Here is a 26,368-nt window from a genome sequence, read left to right on the forward strand (position 1 = left end):
TGGATTAAAATATACAAACTTATTTACTTCATTTCTAGTAGGACCCCTTCTACCCTCGGTGAAAATATTTTTACCAACCTGGCTGTCATGCATGTCTAATGAATTTGTGCATGGGAAGATGACATAAGAATGGAAAGTTGAATAGATAGCTACCATTATTTCTTGAAGTCATTTATGAACTTGCATGGGAAAATGATCATCTAGATGACTTAAAGTTCCCTAATTCTGAAGATTTGGAATTCTCTGTAGGTGTCCCTAATCTAACAGTTTGGACAATTAACCTTTTATATTTTAAATGCACATAGATCCACTTAAGACTCAAGCAGTGAATTTACATAAGCCAAAAATACTCTGAACCGCATGCGATTTTAGTTTTATGTGTGAATTTTGGTATTGTATATCAACTTTCTTAAAAATTTTTGACAAATTGAAAATAGTGATAGGATTAATCAAATTTTGGAACATGAGTTATTTCAATCCTTTGATATACAAATTTCATAGCAATAGTTCAGATAATATAGCTCCTATCATATTTTAAGTAAAATTCTGACATCATTCTTTTCTACTCTCTCTTTGATTAAGAAGGTAAGGGCGTAAGTAAGGATTACAGTTTTAAAAATAAATATACGTGCAGGTGATCTTTGATCCAAGACTTAACAAATCATTTTAGTCATATTGATAGATGAGTGTATATTTTGTTCCACTTTCACACGCACACATAAAACAATTTGGCAGCCTTTAAAATTAGGAATTATTAGTCTTCCTAACACTTTACCGAGGTCATTTTTAACTTTATCTTCCAACTACTCTCATGACACTGCCTGTGGACTTGTAGCAAAAATCTGCCTCTAACAATTATGTCAGATATTGACTCTTTGCACACCCATCTACCTTGAACTTCTGCATCGTTTGTATACATACTCTTGTATGCTAATTATTCATTAGCAAAACCAAGTAAAAAGGAATGGAAAACATTCTTTTTGTTATACAACATATTAACAATACTAAAAACACAAGAGATAAGTTGGAACAAGGTAAGGATACTGGATTTATATTAAAAGATGGATTTGACACATTCAGCCCATCCTTTGATTATAATCCATTTTGTATTTAAATCAATGTTGAACACAAAGTATTTGCAATTGTCCACTATAAGAAAAAGAGACTGTGGATAGACTGACAGTGTGTACTGATGAGTCACTTCTTTCAATGAAAACTGTGATTTACTGAGATCTGGAGTTTGTGGTTTTCATAGGGTCTTATTGCTGTTTGTTTGGAGAATAGCACACTCAAGTTACCTGGGACAAACTCAGAGCAGAAGAGGGTCAAAAGGTGGGAAAAGAGAAGGATAAACTGGAAGGCTTCTGTGGAACTCCAAAGTGTGAAAACGACATCTTAGTGAAGACGGGCAGTGATAGACTTTGAAACAAAAGATGCTAATGACACTGAACTAGAGGAAGCAGAAATGAGACAGAAAAGAAAGCTGAAAATTCAGGAAAAAGAATTCAGTAAAGAACCACAAAATTAGAAATTATGTTATGTTTTATGTAAAAATATTGGAAGTGCATTTTCAACAAATACTCTTTATTTTTTCCATTTTTTCCCCTCCACAAATTTTTTCCTTACTTACTTTAAATACGGTGGACTAAACTTTATTATAATGCATTTTAATAATTTATAATTAGATTTTATTCATGGCGTTGTAATTAAAGGGGATCAGGAAACAAAAAATACAATATACCCACTTTGATTATCATGCCTTGATTGTCAGATCGAGTGGGCACAAAGTGCCATATCAAATGAGGCTTGCGATTCATATAAATGGCTATACAGTTTAATAATAACAAACCTAAAAAATATATGAAAATAAAGACATCTGTGTATATATTTCAAGTTATTGAGATGGACTTTACACATACTCTTAAAATATTTAAGATTACATGAACATCATATGAGTTATAATTTTTTCATGAAAACCTAGGTTGAAAAGATGTTAAGCAACTTTGGGGACTGTGTCCAGTACAAAGAAATAGTTAAAAGCTCCCTTGAGGAGTTAATTTCTGGCTCTAAAGAAATCCAGGAACAAGCTGAGAAGATCCTGGACACTGAAAATCTGTTTGAAGCACAGCAGTTACTTCTTCATCACCAGGTAAGATGCTCTTTATCCAGAGCACTTATGCAGAGTTCATTAGTCACTGACATACCCAGAGAGTTGAAGAGAACTGTATGTCCACAGGGTAAGGACAAAGAGAAGTAGGGTGCAGGAAGGAGTCCAGGTGAATGGTTAAATTGGTACTTCTGTTCTTTGTTAAATATTAGTCACCTTCAGAAGAGCCTGTAAGATAAATTCTTAGCCTGAGTGATTTGATGATATCAAAAAATTCAAGGAAAATTTTGGAGAAAAAGCTGATTTAGCTATGAAAACCATAAAACTTGCTCAATTGTCCTTTTCGAACAGAGAAGGAAAGCATAGAGATAAATGCTCCATATTTGAAATCATTATTCCTTGTCATTATATTAAAATCATGCTCTTCAATTTACAATTTTGAATACTTATCAGTTTGGAAGATTAAAATTTACATGAAGTACCAGACCTTTTTGGGATGCTATGCTGTTATGAAAGATTAGAACTGAAAGTAAAGAAATTCCGGTACATATATTGATAATAAACACTTCTAACCAGCTTACTTGCCAACTCAATATAAGTAGAAGTATGATTCAAATCAAATATTTTAATGACAAAATTCTAGGTAACTTAATGTGTAGCAAAATACTAGCTAATTTTATACATAATGATATATAAACATGGAAGTAGCATTAAAAGTATATGTAAAACAGCAGCCTCTAGGCTTTACAGATTTATTTAATTATAAAAAGACTGTGAGTACAAAAAAATTAATGCTTGGTATTACATTGTTCTCAACCATTATAAAAGTTGGTTTGGGTTTTGATTGAAGTCAGAGAAATATGTAATTATAGATATTTACATTAATATTTTAAAACTCCTCACATTTCTTGGACCAGGTGCTTTGTTACATGCCTGTGTTTACTTTGTGAAAATTCATAAGGTATATACTTGAGATTTGTACACCATTGTTTATACATTATACTTCAATAAAGAGCTTATTTTTTTTTATTTGAGATTTTATTTATTTATTTGACACAGAGAGAGAGAGCACAAGCAGAGGGAACTGCATGCAGAGGTGGGAGAGGTGGGCTTCCAGCTGAGCAGGGAGTCAGATGTGGGGCTCCATCTCAGGACCCCTAGATCATGACCCGAGCTGAAGGCAGACACTCAACCAACTGAGCCACCCAGGCGCCCCCAAAAGTTTATTTTTAAACATAACTTTCCCCAAATACCTAGGCAGATTTATCATTCTGAATAGACCCAGGAATTAAATCTCTTAATATCAGCATTTTAACAACATAAATGATAAGAAAAAATAGAGTTGGGATTTCATGTTTTTAGGCAGAAATAATTCTTTAAGGAGAATTATGCCAAAGGAGTAGTTTTGTCAAATTCCTTCTGGAATATTGCACAAAATGCTAAATGTCTAAATTTGCACACAGTTAAAACATCAAGATCAAATTAACTATGTTGTTTATCATTAAAAACATAAACTATTCATAAATAATGCCCATTTTGACCAACATAGAGTCCCCATTGCCATTTTAACTGTTCACATTAACTTTTTTCAAAAAAGATTTTGTTTCTTTGAGAGAGAAAAAGTGAGAGAGAGAATAAGTGGGGCAGGGGCAGAAGGAGAAGCAAAGCCCTTACTGAGCAGGGAACTGGATGCCATGAGCTATCTGGGTATCCTGAGATCATGACCTGAGCCAAAGGCAGATGCTTAACCAACTGGGTCACCCAGGTGCCCCTGTCAATACTAACTTTTAAAAGACAGTTTGAGCCCACACCACAGTAAGGTTGTACCTCTATTAGACTGTAGGTGTTTCTGTCCTGCTTAGCTGCTCAGAGAGTAACATTTATACCCATCTGTCGTCCAGCAAAAGACAAAGAGGATTTCTGCAAAGAAGAGAGATGTGCAGCAGCAGATACAGCAGGCACAGCAGGGAGAAGGTGGGCTGCCGGGCCAAGTCCGGGAGGAGCTGCGAAAGCTGGAGAGCACCCTGGACAACATGGAGCACAGCAGGGAGAAACAGGAACGCCGCATCCAGGTAGGAGACCAAAAGTCTAGGGCCTGTTGACTTCCGGGTCACAGTTTACATCTCCAAGGGGGAGCAAAAGTTTGTTTCCACCTCTGATGCTCCAACATGTGTTTAAGTATTGACACAAATTAACTCTTTAAGTCCTCAGGTCAACTCTATGAGATAGATACAATAATTAGCACATTTTCCCAGTGTGCGTTACCAGAAGCTTAAAAATAAAAGGTTTGAGGTCTTTACCCAAAGTCACAGAGCAGTGATTCGTGATAAAGCCAGAATTTTAATCCACACTTGTCTGAATCTAGGAATTAGCAGTGGGTCATTTCACTTTTTTGGGCAGTCCAGCAGCCTTATTGTAATCTTGACACTTTAAAAGGGTTTTGAATTCTTGCCACCTGCTCACTACACACTCCCTTCCTTCTCTTTCTTCCTTTTTTTTTTTTTTCGGTTTTTGAAGCTGATGGAGAGGCCTTTTTTCCCCTTTATCCCTTATCTACATCTTAAGTAATATCCTTAGATTCATAGGACTTTACAACTGAAAGAAAACTCAGAGTGCAGTCTACCCATCTTCATTTTGTAGGTGAATTGAAATGCAGAGTGAAATTCTTATGGGAGACATTAGGATCCTCTTTGTTAAGCATAATATGTGAAATTTGAACAAAGTTAACTGGAAGTTGACAGCCTAACAAATGAATGGAAATGTGAACAATATTTTGTGACATACTTTGATAAATCATAACATGATACGTTTATTTTTTTCAAATTTAGGTCACATTAAGAAAGTGGGAGCGATTTGAAACGAACAAAGAGACAGTGGTCAGATACCTTTTTCAAACAGGTTCCAGCCATGAGCGCTTCCTAAGTTATAGCAGTTTGGAAAGTTTATCTTCAGAATTGGAACAGACAAAGGTATATCAGTACGACAATACAATCCCTTGGTACTCATTATTCAGAAGAAACACAGTGTTTATATCCCTTATTACTATTAATTATTATAATTATTCATTTAATCAGCACTTCTTATTTGTTGATCACCCACTCTTCAACAGACAGGTCAAGTTGCTCTGGGGAATGAAAACATAAATAAGATTTAAACATCAAGAACTAAGAGAAAGTTTTCATTAAAGTGGGAAATGGTTCCTTCATAGATGTATACATTTAAAAAAATCTTTCTGAAGGCAATAATATTTTTGACTAAACCTTGAAGGGCAGATAATACACAGAAAAGCAGAGTGTGGGACAAAAAAAAATGAGCATTGGGAATGTCATGAAGTATGATAGTGTATGGAAATTCTGTTTTAAAGCAGAAAAATGGAAATACAGTTGTAAAGGAAAGTTGGGCCATACCACAAGACACTGGAAGGTCTGAAGCAGTATTTGGTAAGCAACATGGAACTCCTAAAGGTTTTTAAGAGAAAGAGTAACATAATCAGAGCTTTACTCTAGGGAGATGCATTTTTTAAAAAAATTTATTTATTTGAGAGAGAGAGTGCATGTGTGAGCAGTGAGAAGGGCAGAAGAAAAGAGAGTCCCTCTAGCAGACTCCCTGCTGAGTGTGGAACCTGACTCAGGGCTCCATCCCACAACCCTGAGATCATGACCTGAGCTGAAGTCAAGAGTCACCGTTCAACCAATTGAGCCATCCAGATGCTCCTAGGAAGATGCATTTTTAAGCAGTGTAGAAAATTGAAAAGGTGAAAGACTGATGTCATAGGATCCAATTAGAAAGGTATTGCATATGTGTATTAATATGTATATGAATTAGGATAATGGGGATGGCAGTGAGAAGAGAAAACAAGAGATAAAAAATAAAGGAAAATAAGATGATACCCAAGGTTCTGATCTTGACAGATGCAACGGGAGTAAGATAGGAGCCTGAAGGAGTGGCTGTCAGTTGAGAAAGCCACTCAACTGACAGCATGATGGATTCAGTTTGGGACAAATTGGGGTTGAGGATCCAGTGGGATATCCAACAGAGAATATTTAGTAGATGTGCTTCATGAGCCCAAGCCTATAACCCCAAACACTTTAAACAGTCAGAGAAGACCAATACATTGTCTGAAGCATTTAGAGAGTTGTGTAAGTTCTCTTGGTTTCTTTTGCACATACTTGGGGTTTATAGAATGTTTGAGTTTGTATAGAAATGTGTTAACCAATGAATATGAAAGAAGACTCCTATCTACCCGTTAATGGCCTTTAGCAAATTAACTCCTGTGCTGTTTTTTTCTTTCCAGTAAAAGGCTTCTCTGTCTCTCATACTGACAATTTTGTATCATCTCTCCTATTCCTAATTCACTAAGGAATTTGAAGTCTTATAAAGCCACAGAATTCTTCAATTCTGTGTGATTTCCATCAGCCATTTAAATAGAACATCATTTTTAATTATAATTGTAATCATTTTATATATTAAAAATATATCAGGTGTTTTTTATAAATACAAACAGATTTATTGGGTTAATTATCATGTTATACCCATGTTCCATCCAGGGTTTCTGATACCTTGTGGCTCTAATCCCTTTGAATTGATTTGTCAGCTGTGGATGAAGCAAATGTAACCTTTTCTAGTCTTACTATTAAAATTTTTCCTAGCCAATAATCTTGCATGGTTTGGGATTGATTTAATAATGTAAACTAACATTTATTGAAAAAAAATATATATGCTGGTCTAATCACTTGATTTTTTAAAAAGATTTTATTTATTTATTCATAGAGACAGAGAGAGAGAGAGAGAGAGAGAGAGAGGCAGAGACACAGGCAGAGGGAGAAGCAGGCTCCATGCAGAGAGCCTGATATGGGACTCGATTCAGGGTCTCCAGGATCACTCCCTGGGCTGCAGGTGGTGCTAAACCACTGCGCCACTGGGGCTGCCCTAATCACTTGATATTTATCATCTTCTTTAATCTCCAGAACAATCCTAAGAAATAGGTGTCATTATGAATACTATTGTGATGAATGAGGAAATATAAGGTACAGAGTTGTTAATGATTTTATCCAAGATCTCAGGATTACTAATTGGTGAGGTTGGGATTCAAACCTCAGAGGTCCAGAACACATACCTTTAGCTACTAGATTTTTCATTGAAAAACTAAGCTACTTTACTGTTTATGTATGCTGTTGCACATGCACATGTAATCTATAATAATTGTTCTCTATTTCTTTGCTCAGTCGACATTGTTAATACAGCCTTCATTCTAGTTGTAGCCCTTGTGTGGTTGTGCTAAAGGACTTGAGTACTTTCTGTCTGCCAGCATGTGGTAGGGAGCCCATGGCAATATCATGTTTATTCTTTACAGCAAGGCAATATGAGGAAATGAAAATTCAGAGAGTTATGTGACTCAGGTTCACACAGCCAGTGAGGGACATAGCCTGGTTTCAACTCTAGACCTCTCTGATGCCAGAGTCCATCCTTCCCTGCTGCACCTACTGTGGCCTCATGACTTCTTTTTAGGACTTAGAGATAAAGCCTTATACCATTATTCTATTTTGGTTCAATTTGTTTTTATCAACATCATTCTGTCCTTTGCAATCCTCTGCAATATGCTTTCCCCATACATAGTTCCTATAGAAGGCTCTTAGATTGAATGTATCTAAGCATTTTCAGACATAACTCCACTTTCTCCATGATTTTCTTGGGCTCTGGGAAATGGTGGGGGAAAAAATACTAAAATACTATTTTGCACTTTTGATTCTGTTCATGGGGTTCTGAGAGACTATACTGTGATTCACAGCCTTCACAGATGAATCCACCATGAAATAATGTTGATATTTCCATGAGGACTTTCTTTCAAACGTGAATATACAGTAGTATTATGTAGTAACTATTTATTATGTAATAAATCTGGGAGATACTCTGTGAGAAGAGATGGCTCTCAGAAGTCTTATCTTTGAAAATATTTACGTCAGAATTCATTACCTATTTTGGAGAGAGGAGTTTCATATCAAAATTTAAATCTCCTGTGAGTTTCTCTTCCATGAGAAGAAATAAGACACTAAGCTAATTTTTTTTTTCATACAAGATTATCTCTGGGTTTAGCTTTATAAATTTGGTTTCTGATACATTTACCTGACAAAATTGAGGTAACAGTTCAAATTTACCAGTGCCTCACCCATATTAAATTCATCTTTGAATTGAAGTAGTTCATTATTAATGAAAATCAATGTATGAATTTTGTAAACCATTTTGTCCTTAATTTTGTGTAAGGTACATTAAAAAAGCAATAATAGGTACCTGCTAGATGCCAGGTACTTAAAAATGAAATTGGTAATCAGATGCTAACAGCAACCTTACAAGAAAAGTGTTATTATCTGCATTTTATATGAAAGCCTGAAAAATAATTCACCAAAGTCAAACAACTAGTAATTAGCAAATCTGGAGTGCTAGTCCAGGTTCTACTGGTTGAGAACTTATCTTCTTTTCATCATATAGTATAGGTACATAGTGAATAAGATTTAATAGCATTAAGATCAGGTCAGCTGTCTTTTAGGGGAATGAGTTAACAAAATGTTTCTTTATAGGTATCAGTGATACACTGTATTGACTAAAATATTCTTCAAATTAAAAATATTTATATTTATTGTCCTAGAAATCTCTTACCTCTATGATTGAAAAACAATCACTGTTGATCATTGCCTGAATCAGGCCTATATAATAAACTAAGATATTTGTGGAAAAGTTAGTTATTATAATGCAGCTCAGAATTCTAAGCAATAAACACAAACCAGGGAACAATGGAAAAAGATTTTTGTGAGAATTGATGGATAACTGTGAATGTATATATCTGGCTGTGTATATAAAATGAAAATAAGTTAGTGAAGTGTTTATTCTGGTCATGATGTATAGAAGTCTGTCTTGTTGCTACAAATATTATATACTAATATTCATATGTGAATGAATCTATCTAGCCATTCATCTTTTCTAGTAGAGACTCTGCAAGTATATGCAGTTTAGCTGAGAGCAGAATTTAATAGAAGATGCCTTCCTAACAATTATGATATCTTTTTCTAGGAGTTTTCTAAACGAACAGAAGGTATTGCAGTCCAGGCTGAAAATCTTGTGAAGGAAGCTTCTGAGATACCACTTGGGCCCAAAAATAAGCAGCTGCTTCAGCAGCAGGCCAAGTCAATCAAAGAGCAAGTCAAAAAATTAGAAGACACACTTGAAGAAGAGTATGTGCTTGACAAGTCCTAAACTTTCTTCTCTGAGATAAAGTTTCATACAGTCTTTCCTGTATATTGTATTCAAAACATTCCTTTAAAATCTCAAAGTGTCTGTGTATTTCAGCATGTTTTGAGGAAGCAACTCACAGTTCAAAAGAAAGTCACCAAGACAGAAACCATCGTCTATATAACAGAGCAGAAAAATATAAGGGATGTGGTTTTGTATTGTAAACTGACTTTGTTCATGAGAAAGCCATATCTATTAAATTCTGTGGCCTTCATGCAATATCAAAAGAGAACCAATATTTAAAATATTTTTTTTATTGTATTGTACTGCTGTCACCAGTTAGAGGGAAGAAGAGATATTTTGATTGTATAGATGCTGGGCCTAAATATGTGTGACATAGACTAAGTGTCTCTATCTCCAAGAAGCTCACAGAGCTTGTTTATAGTGCCTCAATATTCAAATTGTCACTAATTGATATACTGTTTCCAAAAATTAACTTCAAAAATTTATTTTACTTTTCAACATTTAATATTTGTTTATTTAAAAAGAAAGAAAAAATAGTTTGGCCTATGGTATTCTATTATGTACAAAATAAACAAAAAAAATTGGAGGGGATAAATATATGAAGATATGGCCAATGTTCCTCAACATAATATGACTGCACATTTTTATTAAAAGTTCTTTACTGGCAAATCACCAACACATATTATTCTTAAGAGGATATAATTTCTAAAGTGGATTTTAAAATGTAAAATTTGTTTTTAAAACCAGTGACACCTGGAAATTAACATTGTATGTTTGCCTAAACTTTAAAATTTGTTAAATAATTTAAAGGAAATTATGACTTAAAACTTTGAGAACTTTATATTAAATATTATCCATCAAGTTATGGAAATGATGAAACAGAGTTTATTAGAAAAGAAGCTACTTTTATTAGAAATACCCATTTGAATCTATTTCATTTGAAAACTTGTAATACAACTTAGCTTGCATTAACTGTACTGATGAGAGCATTAGGCACATCCAGGGTATACATTAGAGACTGCAATATTATTTAATTTAACATTCAACGATGCCACTGCATTCTTCTTGATGTCTTCAAGTGCCTTTTGGTAAACCGGGAAATTCTTTCATTTTTTTTTTAACCCTAAGACTTATCAGTTCAATGATATACTGTTAGTTTCTTAGTCTTTTTCTAACTGAAAACCATAAACACATGGTTATATATGCATAGCTGTTACAAACTGGACATCTATAGCTGAAATTTTATTTACTAGATTTGTAACAAGTAAAGCCCAAATTTTCTAAAAGCAGTTAGGGTGCTCATGTACAAGAATGTATGAGTCTTTTGGAATCAAGACTGTACAAACATCTAAATTTAGCTGAAATCGTTATAGGTTATAAATTGCAGGCTTAGCTCTAATGATAGAAGCAGTTCCTGTAAGGCAGCATGGGATTCAGATTACAAGCTCTCTCTTGATTCACAAAGGTACATTTTATAAAGATCTTTTGAGTATAGAGTATCCCTGCAGTATCTCTGCTCTTAAGAGCAAAGGACCTTGTCCACAAGAGCAGGACTGCTAAAAGACTCTGTACACTGGAATTTATGTGGGCAGCTTATTAAAAGTCCTGGCAACTACTGGTCATATGAAGAGTTTACCTAGATTATACCTGGATTCAAACCCCTTTGGACCTAATAATATTTTGTTCGAAGCACAGTTCCATTCATGACATAGTGTAGATACTACCTCGTTAAATGCTCATTCTCAGAGGAGATAGATAGGAAGACTTGTGGACTATTACTCAGTTCAAATGTGCATTTCTTTCCTGTTCCAATAGTTTCACTTTCACATGGTCACAAATGCTTCGCTATCTTTACATGTGGTGATTTAAAGGAAAATGTATTATTGTTTTCTATTAAAATACTGCATTTTATTTACTTAATTTGGTTAATTTTAGTATTAAAACCATGGAAATGGTGAAAAACAAGTGGGATCATTTTGGCAATAATTTTGAGACCCTGTCCATCTGGATAACTGAGAAAGAAAAAGAACTCAATACCTTGGAAACTTCGTCATCTGCCATGGACATGCAAATCAACCAGATTAAGGTGACCTGCTCACACGTTACATTTATAATCCATATCTAGCTTTTAAGAACTCCTTTCTTACATTATTCCATCAAATGCTAGTTGGCCCATAACAAATCTTTCATTGCTATGTGACTCTATTAAAATTCAATTCACACAAAATGCTGAGCTGAGAGGTCTTGATTGATACTGGGCAACACTTTATAGTTGGAATTATGTATTAATATTTTCTGACTTATGCATTCAAAGTCAGTATTGTGTGCAATATCATTAAAATGTTTTTATGGTTACATTATTCTTTTCCTTGATTTTGAATTAACCCCATTGGAGTGCTTTGTTGATTCACCTATGCAACATGAAATGTATTTATCACTTACAATAGTACATTTTAAGTATTATTCCAAATAGCTAGCTCAATAGTAGTGGCATTTACCCTCACAAACCACAGGGAGAGGCGATTACTTTCTTTAGGTGAAGCCATCAGACTCCACTGTCTGATGCTTTCATTTATGATGACCTTTGGGCACAGACTGAAATACTCAGATACTTTAGTTCTCCCAGCTCTAAAATGACCATGTGCATAGATAGTCATTGTTCACTTCATTCAAATTGTTTAAGAAAAAATGTACTGAAAGTAATGAATTCTCTTTCTTTTATACAATTTTTACACAACACACTTGCAAAATGCAGCCACTTTTTCTATCTAATCTCATTTTTTTTAAAAATGGGAAAACCTTCTGCCATTTCATTCAATTAAAAATAGTAAAATAAATACCAATGTATTTCACATTATGGATCAGAACAAGTCATTACCATGTGCACAGTGGAGGGTTACCATGTCCCTTAGCTACGATTATGTTGCTGCGTAGATTATCCTGGTTTATCACACATCTTTTGCAATCAGGGATACATAGAGTCTGGTATATGGAGTCTGCTTATGTTTTGTGTGGTATACTAGGGAAAATAGATGTCAACCTGCTAAGGAATATACATAAAATATGTTTAATCTCTAAAACTGTATTTGAAAGTAGTTATTTGATCATTTCACTAATCCTAAGTAAACAAAGAATAGTACATTTAAATACTTTTATCAAAAATATGCTTTCAAAAATTTTTGGCATACACTTTTTAATGTGCTTATTCTTGCTATAATTCAGTTTATTATTATTTAAACCTTAATTCAATTCCAGGGCTTCTGAAGTATATCAATGATCAATTGTCATTGCCTCTTTACTCTTGGGAAACAAAATGATTACACATTTTATTTTTAAATATATAAACATTTAATTGTATATTTCAATACCATTTAGACTAGAAATACATCTTAACATTCCAATATGGCATTTGAAAGCTATCTAAAGATGTATTAAATGAATATGAATAATAGGAACGAAGTATTTGCTAGAAATAAGCAAAATGGTGTGGAATACACTAGTACTGTGAAATTTAGGCTAGTAGGTTCATGTTCTCTTTCCATACAGAGACCATATTATAGGAAATATTAGAAATAAGGTAACACCTGTCATAATGTTTCACTTTAAACAAGCTTAGGATTAAAATTACTGAAGCAATTGCATTGTCAAAAAGGTTTTTATCTATAAGGCCATGCTATTCCAAATTGACTGATTTTTTATTCTTAGTTGATAATTTCCAAATGATAAGAACATACCCTGGGTTCATCTTCCATCTTCCTTTTCTGGATTGGAATCCAATAATATGATTACATAGTTTGCACTTATGAATTTGTTGATAATGTGTATTACTGTAAAAACTAAGAAATTTTGTTTTATTTAACATTGTTTTATTTAACACCTCACTGAGGTGTTACAAGCACCTAGAACAATTTTGGCACATAGGAGATACCAAATATATTTTTGTTGAATTTATGAGTAATTTTTCTAAAAAACATCATCTTGAAAAAGAGCAAAACAAAGAAAGATTGTATTCATGTTCAAATAACAAATATCTATTGGATATACCACTGTAGTGATTCATAGGAAAAATAAAAATCAGTAAGTGATGAGCACCTGGCACAAATCTGATGCAAGTTATTTCTGATTGTCTCATCTAGACATAAGTTATTTCTGACTATGTTGTCTCATGTAGACATAAGTCACACATTTTTTTTCCTAGGGTAACAGAATTCTCCATTTAAATTATTTGAAACTGAGACTTGTCTGAGTTTTTGGCTGTATTTGATTGGAAGGTTTGGCTTTTTTTCTCAGAGAAATCATTTTCATTCTCTTGTGTATAAATAAGCCTCTGTGTTTGTGACAGACATGCTTCTTCCCCCCACACACATCCTTAGTGGCTTTCAGTACTTTTCATGTGTTACTAATATATGAAGTGTCATCCTGCTCCAAATGGAAATGATAGTATGTAGGCCTTTCATTGTGGAGCCTACAGCTAATGAGTAAGACAGTGGTTCAGAGTACAGCCTGCATAAACAGGAGCAGCATCGCCTAGGTATTTGATAGAAGTGCAAAGTCTTGGCCTCACCTGCTGATCCTGAGTCCCTGAGGATGGGGGCCAGGTAATCCTAATGTATTCCAAATTTGGAAACCACTGGCATAAAGATAATAAATTTGAAAAAAACACTGGTTTTAGGTAAGAGTGGAATCAGAAAAGCTTTTAGTTTGGTAAATATGAAATACTCAACTATATTTGAGGAAAATTATATGAATGTCAATATTAGCATTTCTACGAGTTACTAGAACACACTGCTTGCCAGATCAGCTGGCAAAAGGTATGACTCTTAGGATAAGCAGAGAATTTTCTTTACCTCTAGACATACTTCTTGTTTGGTAAAACATGAAATGCAAAAATGAAAAATATGAAATACAAGGACATCTCCCTACTTCTCTGCAAAAAGTTAGCTCTTTCTCTTTATTTTCAAAATAAAAATAAAGTGCAGTGAGCACGAACACCATCATTTTGTATTTTTCAGACATTGCATATCTCTCCTCTCCAAATAAGGTGAGGAAACATATGGTGTTTGTTCATAGCTGCTCTCTAATGGTCCAAGTATGTTGAAATGTCAGCTAAGAAGACCTCTCCTGAGTTTCTCTCTGCAGATAATGTATCATTTCAGGAAGACAAGCTTGCTTAGCCTACATTGTCATTTTTCTTATTTTAAATATTAGGTCATAATTCAGGAAATACAAAGCAAGCTCAGCAGTATTACAGAGCTAGAAGAATCAGCTCAATCTTTTGCTCAGTTTGTCACAACTGGAGAATCTGCTAGAATCAAAGCCAAGTTGACACAAATAAGAAGGTATTGGGAAGAACTCCGAGAGCATGCACAGTGCTTGGAAGGAACAATCCTGGGACATTTATCTCAGCAGCAAAAGTTTGAAGAGAATCTTAGAAAGGTAAGAATGGGTCCATGCATTCCGAAATTATCACTTCTATTGCATTTATAATGAAATGCAATAAATAGTGGACTAAGGGAAGACACAATTAACTAATCATTTGCCAAGTTGTCAATGATGACTAAGTTTTCCATTATTCATGTGGTACCTTTTTTGAGGGAATAAGAAAAAGTTATTATACATTATGTTCAGATAGGCATTAATGCTTATCAATCCCTTTCAAATAATGGGACACACTGATTTTAGATTTTTTAAGTATGTATTTATTATCATTTAATTGAAAGTTATCCAGAAAGATAAGCATGTTACTTCCTTAATAACTTTTTTCTGCCTTGATGTACATTTTTCCATTATCTTTATATTTCGTAATATTTTAGATCCAGAAATCTGTGTCTGAATTTGAAGATAAACTTGCTGATCCAGTTAAAATATGTTCGTCAGCCACAGAAACATACAAAGTTCTCCAAGAACATATGGTAAGAGGAATATGATAATTCCTGCTAGGAAACATAATAAATATTTTCATGATGGTTAAAATTGAAAGGGTTTTTTTATGTTACTTGAGGAATGATATAGATCAAACATATTCACTTCATATAACAGAAGAAATACAAGTGTGCAGATAAGTTTTTATTAAAAATGCATATTAAAGGAGTATTCATTTATAATATTTCTTTCTCATACTTAGGACATGTAACTTTTTCTGACAATAGCTTTAGTAAATTGTTACTTCTTGGGAGCATTACAAAAAGTCAGATGTGCATAAAACATACATATGCAGAGCAGATTTTAGATTTCAACCCACAACAGTCAGATATGCAAATAGTATGTCCTCATTAACCTTTAACCAATGACTGGCTTTTTTGGTCTGGTGCCTGAACTGGTGACTAGTGTGGGATGTTCACAGAGCAATGAACAGATGCCTTTGGTGTAATTTAGGGAAGGAGCAAAGGGAGAGAATCAGGCACAAAGAAAACTAAAAGGCATGCGTTACCATTGTGCTAATTAAAAAAACCAAACTTGTTACCCCTATGTATGTGCATGTTTGCCAGGGGACGGGGCTGCAGTGATAAAAACCATGTAACAAATAAGACATTTGTAACAAATGCACATTTGGCAAGGAGAGTGGAGTTTATGTCATTTGAAAACTTATAATAAGAATGTGGGCACCTGGGTGGCTCATTTGGCTAAGAGGCTGCCTTCAGCTCAGGTCATGATCTCAGGGTCCTGTGGTGGAGCCCAGGCAGGGCTTCCAGCTGGGCAGGGAGTCTGCTCTTCCCCCTTCGTTTGCCCCTCCCCCTTGCTCTCTCTCTCTTTCTCTCTCTCTTTCTGTCTGTCTCAAATAAATAAATAAAATCCTTATTTAAAAAAGGAATGCATTTTTTGTGCTACTTAGAAAATTTTTTTTAAAACCCAAAACATGATGAAAAGTAGGAAAATGGAATTTCATGGAATTATTTTAATAGTTAACTAAGCTAATAATTAAGTACCAGAGAGTATAATATTCTATTTTTTCTAGTATTTATATTTCTTAAAGCAGATTATTTTTCTGTCTTGATTATCTGATCTCTAAAATGAGGATAATAAAAGAACATAACTCTTAAGATTCTTATGAAAATTAAATGAGTTAATATATGACATGCACATAACATAGTACCTGCCACATTCTTTTTTTTAAATTTTTTTTTAACTTTTATTTATTTATGATAGTCACAGAGAGATAGAGAGAGAGGCAGAGACACAGGCAGAGGGAGAAGCAGGCTCCATGCACCGGGAGCCCGACGTGGGATTCGATCCCAGGTCTCCAGGATCGCGCCCTGGGCCAAAGGCAGGTGCCAAACCACTGCGCCACCCAGGGATCCCTACCTGCCACATTCTGAGGCACCATTATTACTATTATTGTCAATGATTCCTAATAGCTATGTCAGCCATAACACTCCCTTTATAATTTTTATAGAGATTATGGGATGTTACATATAGCTCTTATAAATTAAATAGAGTTTTTTAAAATATACATTTGGCATAAAATGAATAATTTCACAAATTGAATCATTAAGGGAAAGTTGAAATTATTCAGATTACAGCAATAAATTCTTATTTGGGGAAGAGCCTTTCCATTTTCATTTTTGACCTCAGCATTCAGAAGTCACTTTAACTATGTCTTGCTGAAAACCATGGACTGAGGGAAATTTTTTAGTGATAATGGATCTCAAAGAACAACATAGGCCTCATTTCTTGATGCTTAGCTTTCTTTGTATTCCTTTTGCCTCTTGTCAGGACCTCTGCCAGACTCTGGAGGCACTGAGCAGTACAGTGGCCACCACCTCAGCCAACGCCCAGAAGGTCGCTAACAGAGGTTCCTGTGTTCAGGAGGCAGCTGCCCTGCAGCAGAGGTACCAGGAGATGCAGAGTCAGGCCAAGGAGAGGCAGACTGCACTAGAGAAACTGCTGGCCCACTGGCAGAGGTGAGCAGCCTTCCTTCCTGAGTTGGCAGCATGGATTTCAGCCACCACTCTTAAGTAGGAAATTCTGGACCAGCTGTTGGGAAATAATCGTCCCAGGTATAAAACACAACTTATGTGTCTAACATGGGAAGATCTTGTTGGTCTTTGTAGAAGCTGAAGACCCGTGAAAGTGGAGAAGATGTATGTGTATCCTTCATATTACACAGATGTAAACATGGGTCCAAATATATATATGAATGTGAAGAGAATGGTATTTTTACCTTCACATCTAGAAATAAGATAATCAACATTGTATTATTCATAATGGTTTGTGTTGGACCTCCAACTTTGGAAAGGTTTTGTTTTCTGGCATGATTATTTTGAATAAGTTTGTCTCTCATCTCTGCTTTCTCTAGGTTGGAGAAAGAATTATCAACCTTTTTAACCTGGTTAGAGCGGTGTGAAGCAATAACCAGTTCCCCAGAAATGGACATTTCTTCAGACAGAGTCAAAGTGGAGAGTGAACTTCAGTCAATACAGGCAAGTTCAAGTTCAGATTTCCTCCTTCTTTGACTTTAAGGGTTTTTCGCACTCTTGGTTCTCTCTCCTGACTTTCTAGTTAATTGTACACTGACATTCTGCATTAATCTCCCGAAAAATTGCTCCTCAGAAACCCCCAGTGACTGTTTCCTGTCCTGAGGATAAAGAGCAATCCTCATTCCACACTGAGGAAAAAAAGATCTTATCTTTTTATAAATACACTGTGAAGTGTTCTAAGAGGGGAAGTCCCAGCTCCTTTTCTTAAAAATGACACAAAGATATCTGGCCATATAAAACTATTCCTATACATTTCTACACAGAAAGTAAGTGCTATACAGATTAGGGGACCAAGAGGAGGCTGACGGCCTCTGCGACTCCCATATCCAGGCACAGTGTCCGCCAAGCTGCCTCCCACTGTACATTCTTTGTACATCCCCCATCTTCTGGCTTTGGCTTGGCTTAGATCCTGGTTCTGCCTTGTGGTCTTTCCTGCTATCCACAGGCTATGTAACTACCTTTAGCAGGTTTGTTTGTATCACACAGACAGCCTCATTAATAAAGGGGAAAAAGCATCCTGACAAGCATCTGCTATGCGCCATGCTGCACTACCATCCCATTTAATATCATGTTATGTTGTTAGGTATCTGTATGTGCTCCTTTTATCTCTTATTAGATAGGAATCACAACTTTTATGTTTTTATGTGCCACTCACAGCACCTTACAGGTTCATTGCCTGATTAAAAATAAGTCATTCTGTTGCATGAAAACAAATGAAGAGCCCTTAAGTTCCCCAGTTTGGCCTAACATAGTCTTTAAATGAAGAAGGACACCACATTTCTGGTACCCAGAGTTGCATCTCTATTATTGTTAGATATGCATTATTTCTCTTTAGCAATAGCTTTTCTTGATTCTCTTTACCCACACAGTTTCTTAATCTTGAAAGAAATTCTACAGCTTCTAAAGTTACCTAAATTAATAGAACTCAGATTCTTGAAAACTAATTAAGGTTTCAGTAGTATTTTAAATGTTTCATTAAAGGTGAAGCAGATCCATTCTAAATCAAGTAATAAAAACTCTCTTTAAGCCTGGTCCCAGTGACCTCTGTTTTGCAAGAATGCAAAGCCTTTGGACAGCAACTACTTGTGTCACATGATCCTTCCTAGTCAATCATACCAGCTTGAGATCTATAATGTATTCTGCTTTTCTTAGGCACTGCAAAATGAAGTTGTATCCCAGGCCTCAGTCTACAGCAACCTTTTGCAATTGAAGGAATCACTATTCTCTGTGGCCTCCAAAGATGATGTGAAAATGATGAAACTACATTTGGAACAGTTGGATGAAAGATGGAGAGATTTGCCACAGATAATTAGCAAAAGGTTGGATTTAAAAAATATTTATATCATTCATTTTTTAAGTGGTGAGCATATAAATTTAAGAAAGCAGAGTTTTTATTTGCTTTTATGTAGCCAAGCTATTCAGATAAGTATAGAAGGGAAAGAAATTACTTTGTCATTTAAAAAATAAGAGTGCTATGGCAAAGAAAACAACCAACAAAACTAAAAGACAACCTACTGAATGGGAGAAGATATTTGTAAATGACATATACAATAAAGGGATAGTATTCAATTAAAAAAAGGGTCAGTATTCAAAATATGTAAAGAACTTATACAACCCAGCACCCAAAAAACAAATAATCCAACTTAAAAACGAGCAGATGACATGAACAGACATTTCTCCAAAGAATACATACGGATGGTCAATAGATACATAAAAAGATGCTCAACCTCATGCATCATCAGGGAAATGCAAATCAAAACCACAATGAGATATCCTCTCACACCTGTCAGAATGGCTTAAATCAAAAACACAAGAAACAAGTGTTGGCCAGGATGTGGAGAAAAAGGTACCCTTGTATACTGTCAGTGAGGATGCAGACTGGTACAGCCACTGTGGAAAACAGTATGCAGGTTCCTCAAAAAAAAAAAAAAAATTAAAATGGAATTGTATGATCTAGTAATTGCACAATTGAGTAATTACACAAAGAATACAAAAACACTAATTTGAAAAGATGTATGCACCCCTATGTTTATTGCAGCATTATTTACGGTAGCCAAATTATGGAGGCAGCCCAATGTCCATCAATAGATGAACAGATGAAAAAGAAATGAATTACATATATACAATGGAATATTACTCAGCCATAAAAAGAATGAAACCTTGCCATTTGCAACAACATGAATGAATCTAGAGAATATAAGAGAAAGACAAATATCATATGATTTCAGTATTTCACTCATATATGGAATTTAAGAAGCAAAACAAATGAGCAAAGAAAAAAAGAGACAAACCAAAAAACAGACTCTTGAGAACACACTGATGGTGACTAGAGGGAAGGTGGGGGGAGAGGGGTGAAATAAGTGAAAAGGATTGAGAGTAAACTTGTGATGAGCACTGGATAATGTGTAGAGTTGTTGAATCACTATTTTGTACACCTGAAACTAACATAACACTGTATGTTAACTATACTGGAATTAAAATATAAAACAAAGAAAGAAGAAAAACCTCAAAGTGTTCAAAAATTAGCATTTCTGATGAACCTCAGTCTAAAATTTTTGTCTTACCATTTGGGCAGATGATCAAAGTGATTGACAAATATTGAAGAGGGTAAGGTTGCTCATGTTTGTATTATTTTTGCCAAAGCTATTTGTGTACAGGAGAAAAATGGTAATTAAAATTTTGCTTCCCATGGTATTTCTCAACAGAGGCGATGGTAGTGTGGAGCAGCACTGTATCAGATGAGATAAGACAAGTTGATTATGTGGGGTCCCTCACAGATTGCAGTAAGGACTTGTGGAGTTTGCCTGCTTTTGTGGAATAAGGAAATTTACCTCCATGTTTAAGCTTCACAATGTTCTGATTACATTAAAATTATTCCTGGCTCTTACCTAGAGAGTGAATTGTAGAGACAGTGGTAGTAGGAAGGATGTCATTGAGGAGGCCAGGCAAGAGATGAAGCAATTTAGACCCCGGAGGCTTGTGGAAATGGAGAGAAGAGCATAGAATAAATATCTGTAGTGGGGGTGCTGACACACTGTGTTGTGTGTGTTGGGGTGCATGGTATGCACAGATTAGACGTGGTGGTCAAGAACTGGAGGCATGGGGACACCTGAGTGTCTTAGTGGTTGGGCGTCTGCCTTCGGCTCAGGGCATGATCCCAGGATCTGGATCGGGCTCCCCTCATGGAGCCTGCTTCTCACTCTGCCTGTGTCTCTGCCTCCCTCTGTGTGTGTGTGTGTGTCTCTCATGAATAAATAAATAAATCTTAAAGAAAAAAAAAAAGAACTAGAGGCATGAAGAATGGCTTGTAGGCCCACCTCAGGGACGGTGGTGATGTTAAGTGAGATGTGGAAAACTGAGAGCTTGAGAAGTAGAAAGCATTTGATAAGTGGAAAACAAAAAATTTTGGTTTGTCCGTGTATGACAACGTCACTTTTGCACTCGATTAGGCTTATTGTAAAAATGTCTCATTAACTTTCTTTGTTCATTTGTGAGACATTTTAACTTTAACACCTTTCTCTCCATAGGATTGCTTTTCTTCAGTCTGTGGTCGCTGAACACCAGCAGTTTGATGAACTGTTGCTTTCCCTTTCTGTCTGGATTAAGCTGTTTCTTAGTGAATTACAATCTACTTCGGAGATTAGCATAACAGACCATCAAGCAGCATTTACTCGGCACAAGGTAAAGCACATACTTTTAAGATCAGAGAATTTATTCATCAAACAGAGCTCTTGAATTACAAAGAAAAGCATTTAAGAAAATAACCAACTATGGGGACCAGTTTACCCTTGCATTCATATGCAAATGTTTTAATAATTGAACATATGGGTCCTGGCAATGTGTTATGCAGATAAATTAAGCAGATAAAGCCACTTCAGATAAAATAGGCAACTGAATATAGACACTATTTCTTCAAAATAGAGCAAATGATTTCTTAGGGCAAAGTGAGGAGAATGTTCATTTTTAAGCTTTCTGGTTTGTTTTGCTCCAGTGCTGAAAATGAATACCGAATTCCAGTGCTTTACAGGTTTACTGAATTACTGTTTAGCTTGAAAATTATTTAAAATTCATGATTTATTTTCTTTAATTATAAATTATGTGTAATATCTATCCTGGCATAAAAAACATTTAAAAAATCAGATATTAAGTATTGGAGTGGTTGGAGATAAGCTCCACAATAAACTTATTACAATATTTAATGATAAAACATTTAATATTTATGGAGTGTTCACTCTGTGCTGAATTTGCTAATTGGTTTTACGGAAAAGAATAGTATTTTCTTATATTTTTACGACCTCAAGTAGTTTTACAACTTGGAGCAAGATGCCCATTGAAATTAGGCTCCTATCCTCTAAAAGAGACAAGGGAGATGGGAGCACTATCTTCCTTCAGGATTATATTTCAAACGTGTTACCAAACTGGAAAGAGTTCATTTGCCCTCCTGCAATGGAAAACCGAATACCATAACACTGGTCTTTTGCAAAGGGTTAGGATTTCTTACAAAGAAAGGAGATAAGAGGCTATTTCAGATATGTCTCTCCAAAGGGTTGGGGTTGGGTGCATTTAAGGATAAGGAGTGAGGATGTCATGGCTATGTAGGTTGAATCGAATATTCTGATTAGATAGAGGAAAAATGGAGGTGTCCTTCTTTTTGACCATGGGCATTCAGAAATTGTGTCTTGTCATGGGTCACCTGTTCATTAAGTGGCAGTGTAAGCACAATTTGCTTACACATGGGGTGTGTTGTCACAGGAGTTACTCATTTTTGATCCCTTCTATGCAACCGCAAGGATTCTTCCCAGGTTGTTCTAGTCTTAGCTTATCATGCTCATTCAACTTGCCCAACCAAGCTCATCAATCAGTCAGGTCAACCAGTTTTCTTAGGGTAAAATCAAGCATTTGTTAACTCACGTGTTGGTTTCAAAAGGTTAACTCACGTGTCCTTGAGAAACATATACTTGTGTTGTAACTATACAGAAGCTTTTAAAAAGGGGCAGCCCGGGTGGCTCAGTGGTTTAGCGCCACCTTCAGCCCAGGGCATGGCCCTGGAGACCCGGGATCCAGTCCCATGTTGGGCTCCCTGCATGGAGCCTGCTTCTCCCTAGGCCTGTGTCTCTGCCCCCCCCCACCCCCCCATGTCTCTCATGAATATATAAATAAAATCTTTAAAAAGAAAAAAAGAAGCTTTTAAAAAGATTTATATCTCAAAAGGGCAGAGAATTAGTTTGTAAATTTTTTGAAGTAAATGCTCCAAGAAGCTTTCTAAAGTTTAATAGTCAAGCAGAGACAGATATTAAGGCCATTGTGGTCAAGATTAAGATAGGTGTTAATTTCTCTTTAATGGGTACCATGTTGAGCTTGTTAGCAATGCTCTTAGAGATTTCAAACATGATTTATTGTGAGCAAGTCAAATTTCCTATACAACACTCTCAATGAGTTCCCCTTTGTTTCTTTAAGGGAGGCTGCTTAAACTTGTGCTTTTGTCTGTTTCACCCACTGCCTCTGAAGAGAAGCTAATGCCCGTCTATTCCTACACTCCTTTCCTAGAAGCTCTGTTAGAATTAACTTTATTGTATATATATTTAGAATCTTTCAAACTTCAATATCTTATATAGTTATATATAATATATGGTATTGTTATTTTATATATAGTATTCTTAAAAAACAAAAATTTAACTATGTTTGAAGATCTAATTGGCTTTACTAAGCGATTTGTGAATAATCAAATAGAAAAGAGCTCAGAGGAGTTGTATAAAATGGAAGGTTTTCATCGGAAGAAGAGTGGGGTAAGGAAGTTATTAGGAAAAGAAAGAAAGGATCCTTTCAGGCAAGGTCCCTTTCCCTTATGAGTAAGAGCAGGGGGTCTTATCCTGTAGATTACCTCATCTTCCTTGGGTTGGGGAGTCATGGGGGAGAAGAGAACCAATGTGACAGATTACCTCATGGGTACTGACCAAAAAATTCCTGACAAGTTAACACTCTATTTCCGGAGGAGTCTGAAACTGCAATTAGGTTAGGTATGAAACATCAGTTTGGTGACATGACCTACCTAAGTGACTCCATTTTGGGCCTATGATTTTCTTTTTGACTATATATATATATATATATATATATATATGATTTGCTTTTTGACTATATATATATGATTTGCTTTTTGACTATATATATGCCATTATTATATATACTATAATATAGTTTTTACATATATTGCATGGTATATATACTGGAATTATACACTTGCATGTATAGTTCTAGTATACTTTCTATATATACTAATATATATACTACATGTACTACACTTGCATGTATAGTTCTACTATATATATATACACACATATATATTATACATGTATACATATATATTTTAAATCTTCTAAATTATGCATACATATATTTATATTTATATAAAATTTCCTTTTACAATTTCTATTCATGAAGACATTCTTTTCCATGCAATGAATTAGTTCCAAATCATGGTTGTGCTTTATGTGAAACATACAGATGAGAAAACAGGAAATTTTAGGAACATTTCTAAAAGATTCCCCATAGATGACCTTTAAATCCTATACCATCCACTGCATTGAAAACTATCTTGACATCACAAATAGTGAATATGTCTGTGTTATTAGCCACAGTGCATCTGAGGACTCAGTAACTCACTCTTCCCTTCCAGGACCACGCAGCAGAAGTAGAGAGTAAAAAGGGAGAATTGCAGAGTCTGCAGGATCACTTGGTGAAGCTGGGTGCTCTGGTTCGAGCTGAGAGCCTCCCCCTCCTCCAGGGCAAGGCAGAGGACTGCTTCCAGCTGTTCGAGGAGGCCAGCCAGGTGGTGGAAAGGCGGCAGCTTGCCCTGGCCCAGTTGGCTGAATTCCTACAGAGCCATGTCTCGCTGTCGGGGGTTCTCCACCGGCTGAGACACACAGTGGAAGCAACCAACAGTATGAATAGGAAACAGACTGATTTATTGGAGAAGGACTTAAATCATGCAATTCAAGATGCTAAATCATTAGAATCTGTGGCCATCAGCCTCGACAGCGTTCTTGCTAAAGCTCAATACCATCTTAAAAGTGGAAGCTCGGAGCAAAGGACTTCCTGCAGAACTACAGCTGATCACCTCTGTTCTGAATTAGAGAGAATCCAGAACCTTCTGGGAATAAAGCAGAGCGAAGCAGATGCCCTAGCAGTACTGAAGAAAGCATTCCAAGACCAGAAGGAGGAGTTGCTGAAAAGCATTGAGGACATTGAAGAAAGGACAGACAAAGAGAGGCTGAAGGAGCTTACCCGCCAAGCTCTTCAGCAGAGGTAGAAAGAAATGGCTGGAGCCGGTTGTTCTATTTTTTTTATTTGTTCTAGAATTAACCTTTATGCAACATTTGAACAGTGTCACAGCAACTTCCTTTAATATTTTGAGGATAAAATTAGTGACTAATTTGCCTCCTGCGAAGTACTAAAATTTCTTTGGTTTCCTTAAAGATTTTCCTAAGGGCTCTGTCTATATAAGCCTCTCTAAGATCTTGTTTATAACAAACGGTAGAGCATATTACCTATTTTTAAGCAACGGTTAGCTTTTAGGAGAAGGTCCCCATCTTCTGTAGTAAGAATGAAAGCAGAAGAGAGAGGGAGTGATCCAAGTAGCTTTTTAGTCCTGGTGGTGAAAATATGAGGGAGTTCTTCCCGGTGGCTGCCAGCCCCTCAGAAAGACTGAATAAGCTCATTAGATGAGAGTAACAGGATATTGGCAGAGAGAAAATGGTATAAATGGTTCTTTTATAGAGAAGAAATGGAAATGATATCTCTGGAGCTTGTTAAGATGATAAAGCTGCCATTTGAGTTCCCTATTCCTTCACTTAAAGTGAAACCGATCAGCTTGGCAGAGTAGTTTTCAGCAACTACCTGTAACTGCTTAGAGATGTGGAAAAGGCAGACAAGTGAATTTAAACTGCTTAAATTTTGGTTTTGTCAGGTGAGTTTAATAGAGAACCTAAGGGGGCGGTGGTATTTTCCTGCAGTAATTTTGGAAGTAATTTTTTTCCTCTAATACTATAACCTTCTTCTCAGTCTTATTTTTCCTCCTTCATAGAACTTTCTCCCCATTTATGTTCTCAGGGTCATTTGTCTTCCATTTTTTTCAGGGACAAATAAACAGCTGAAATGCACTCATACCAAAGTGTCCATAATTGATAAGGATTGTGTTGCCCATGCCAAGACCATTGTGATTTGCTTCCTTTTAATTGAATCAAGCATTTAGCAAAGACTTACAGCTAGATAATAATGGCTCTTGAGGTTACATGCGTGATAAGTGTGAGGTTGACTAGTTTAACAGTAAACTTAACAAAAAAAAGTAAGATCTGAGAAGGAAAAACAGCCTCTGGAGTAAAGACAAAAAGAGAAGCCAACATGGCAAAGGAGCAAACAGCTTACCCAGGAAGTCAGCACTAGGATTGGTGCTGCAGAATGGCATAGCCCTCTCTGGCCTGCTTAAGCCAAGCAGACAAGAAATCCTAAAGTTGCTAGAGAAGAAGGCCCAGATCGGGTT

At 35.7% G+C, this 26,368-nt stretch overlaps 1 protein-coding gene across 9 annotated transcripts in view; it reads left to right on the forward strand.

Annotated features, from left to right (window-relative positions):
- SYNE1 (spectrin repeat containing nuclear envelope protein 1) overlaps positions 1–26,368 on the forward strand; it is a 450,176-nt gene that overhangs the window by 169,905 nt on the left and 253,903 nt on the right. For all 9 annotated transcript variants that reach the window (XM_072767663.1, XM_072767691.1, XM_072767685.1 and 6 more), the window contains 12 exons: positions 1,982–2,149; positions 4,009–4,179; positions 4,936–5,076; positions 9,173–9,333; positions 11,291–11,441; positions 14,564–14,791; positions 15,169–15,267; positions 17,069–17,256; positions 17,652–17,775; positions 18,985–19,151; positions 21,360–21,513; positions 24,506–25,134. In XM_072767663.1, the coding sequence (XP_072623764.1) occupies positions 1,982–2,149; positions 4,009–4,179; positions 4,936–5,076; positions 9,173–9,333; positions 11,291–11,441; positions 14,564–14,791; positions 15,169–15,267; positions 17,069–17,256; positions 17,652–17,775; positions 18,985–19,151; positions 21,360–21,513; positions 24,506–25,134 (2,381 nt within the window). The remainder of the gene's footprint in view (positions 1–1,981; positions 2,150–4,008; positions 4,180–4,935; positions 5,077–9,172; positions 9,334–11,290; positions 11,442–14,563; positions 14,792–15,168; positions 15,268–17,068; positions 17,257–17,651; positions 17,776–18,984; positions 19,152–21,359; positions 21,514–24,505; positions 25,135–26,368) is intronic.

This window comes from Vulpes vulpes, chromosome 1, assembly GCF_048418805.1.
Source record: "Vulpes vulpes isolate BD-2025 chromosome 1, VulVul3, whole genome shotgun sequence".
In the NCBI taxonomy this organism is placed as follows: Eukaryota; Metazoa; Chordata; class Mammalia; order Carnivora; family Canidae; genus Vulpes; species Vulpes vulpes.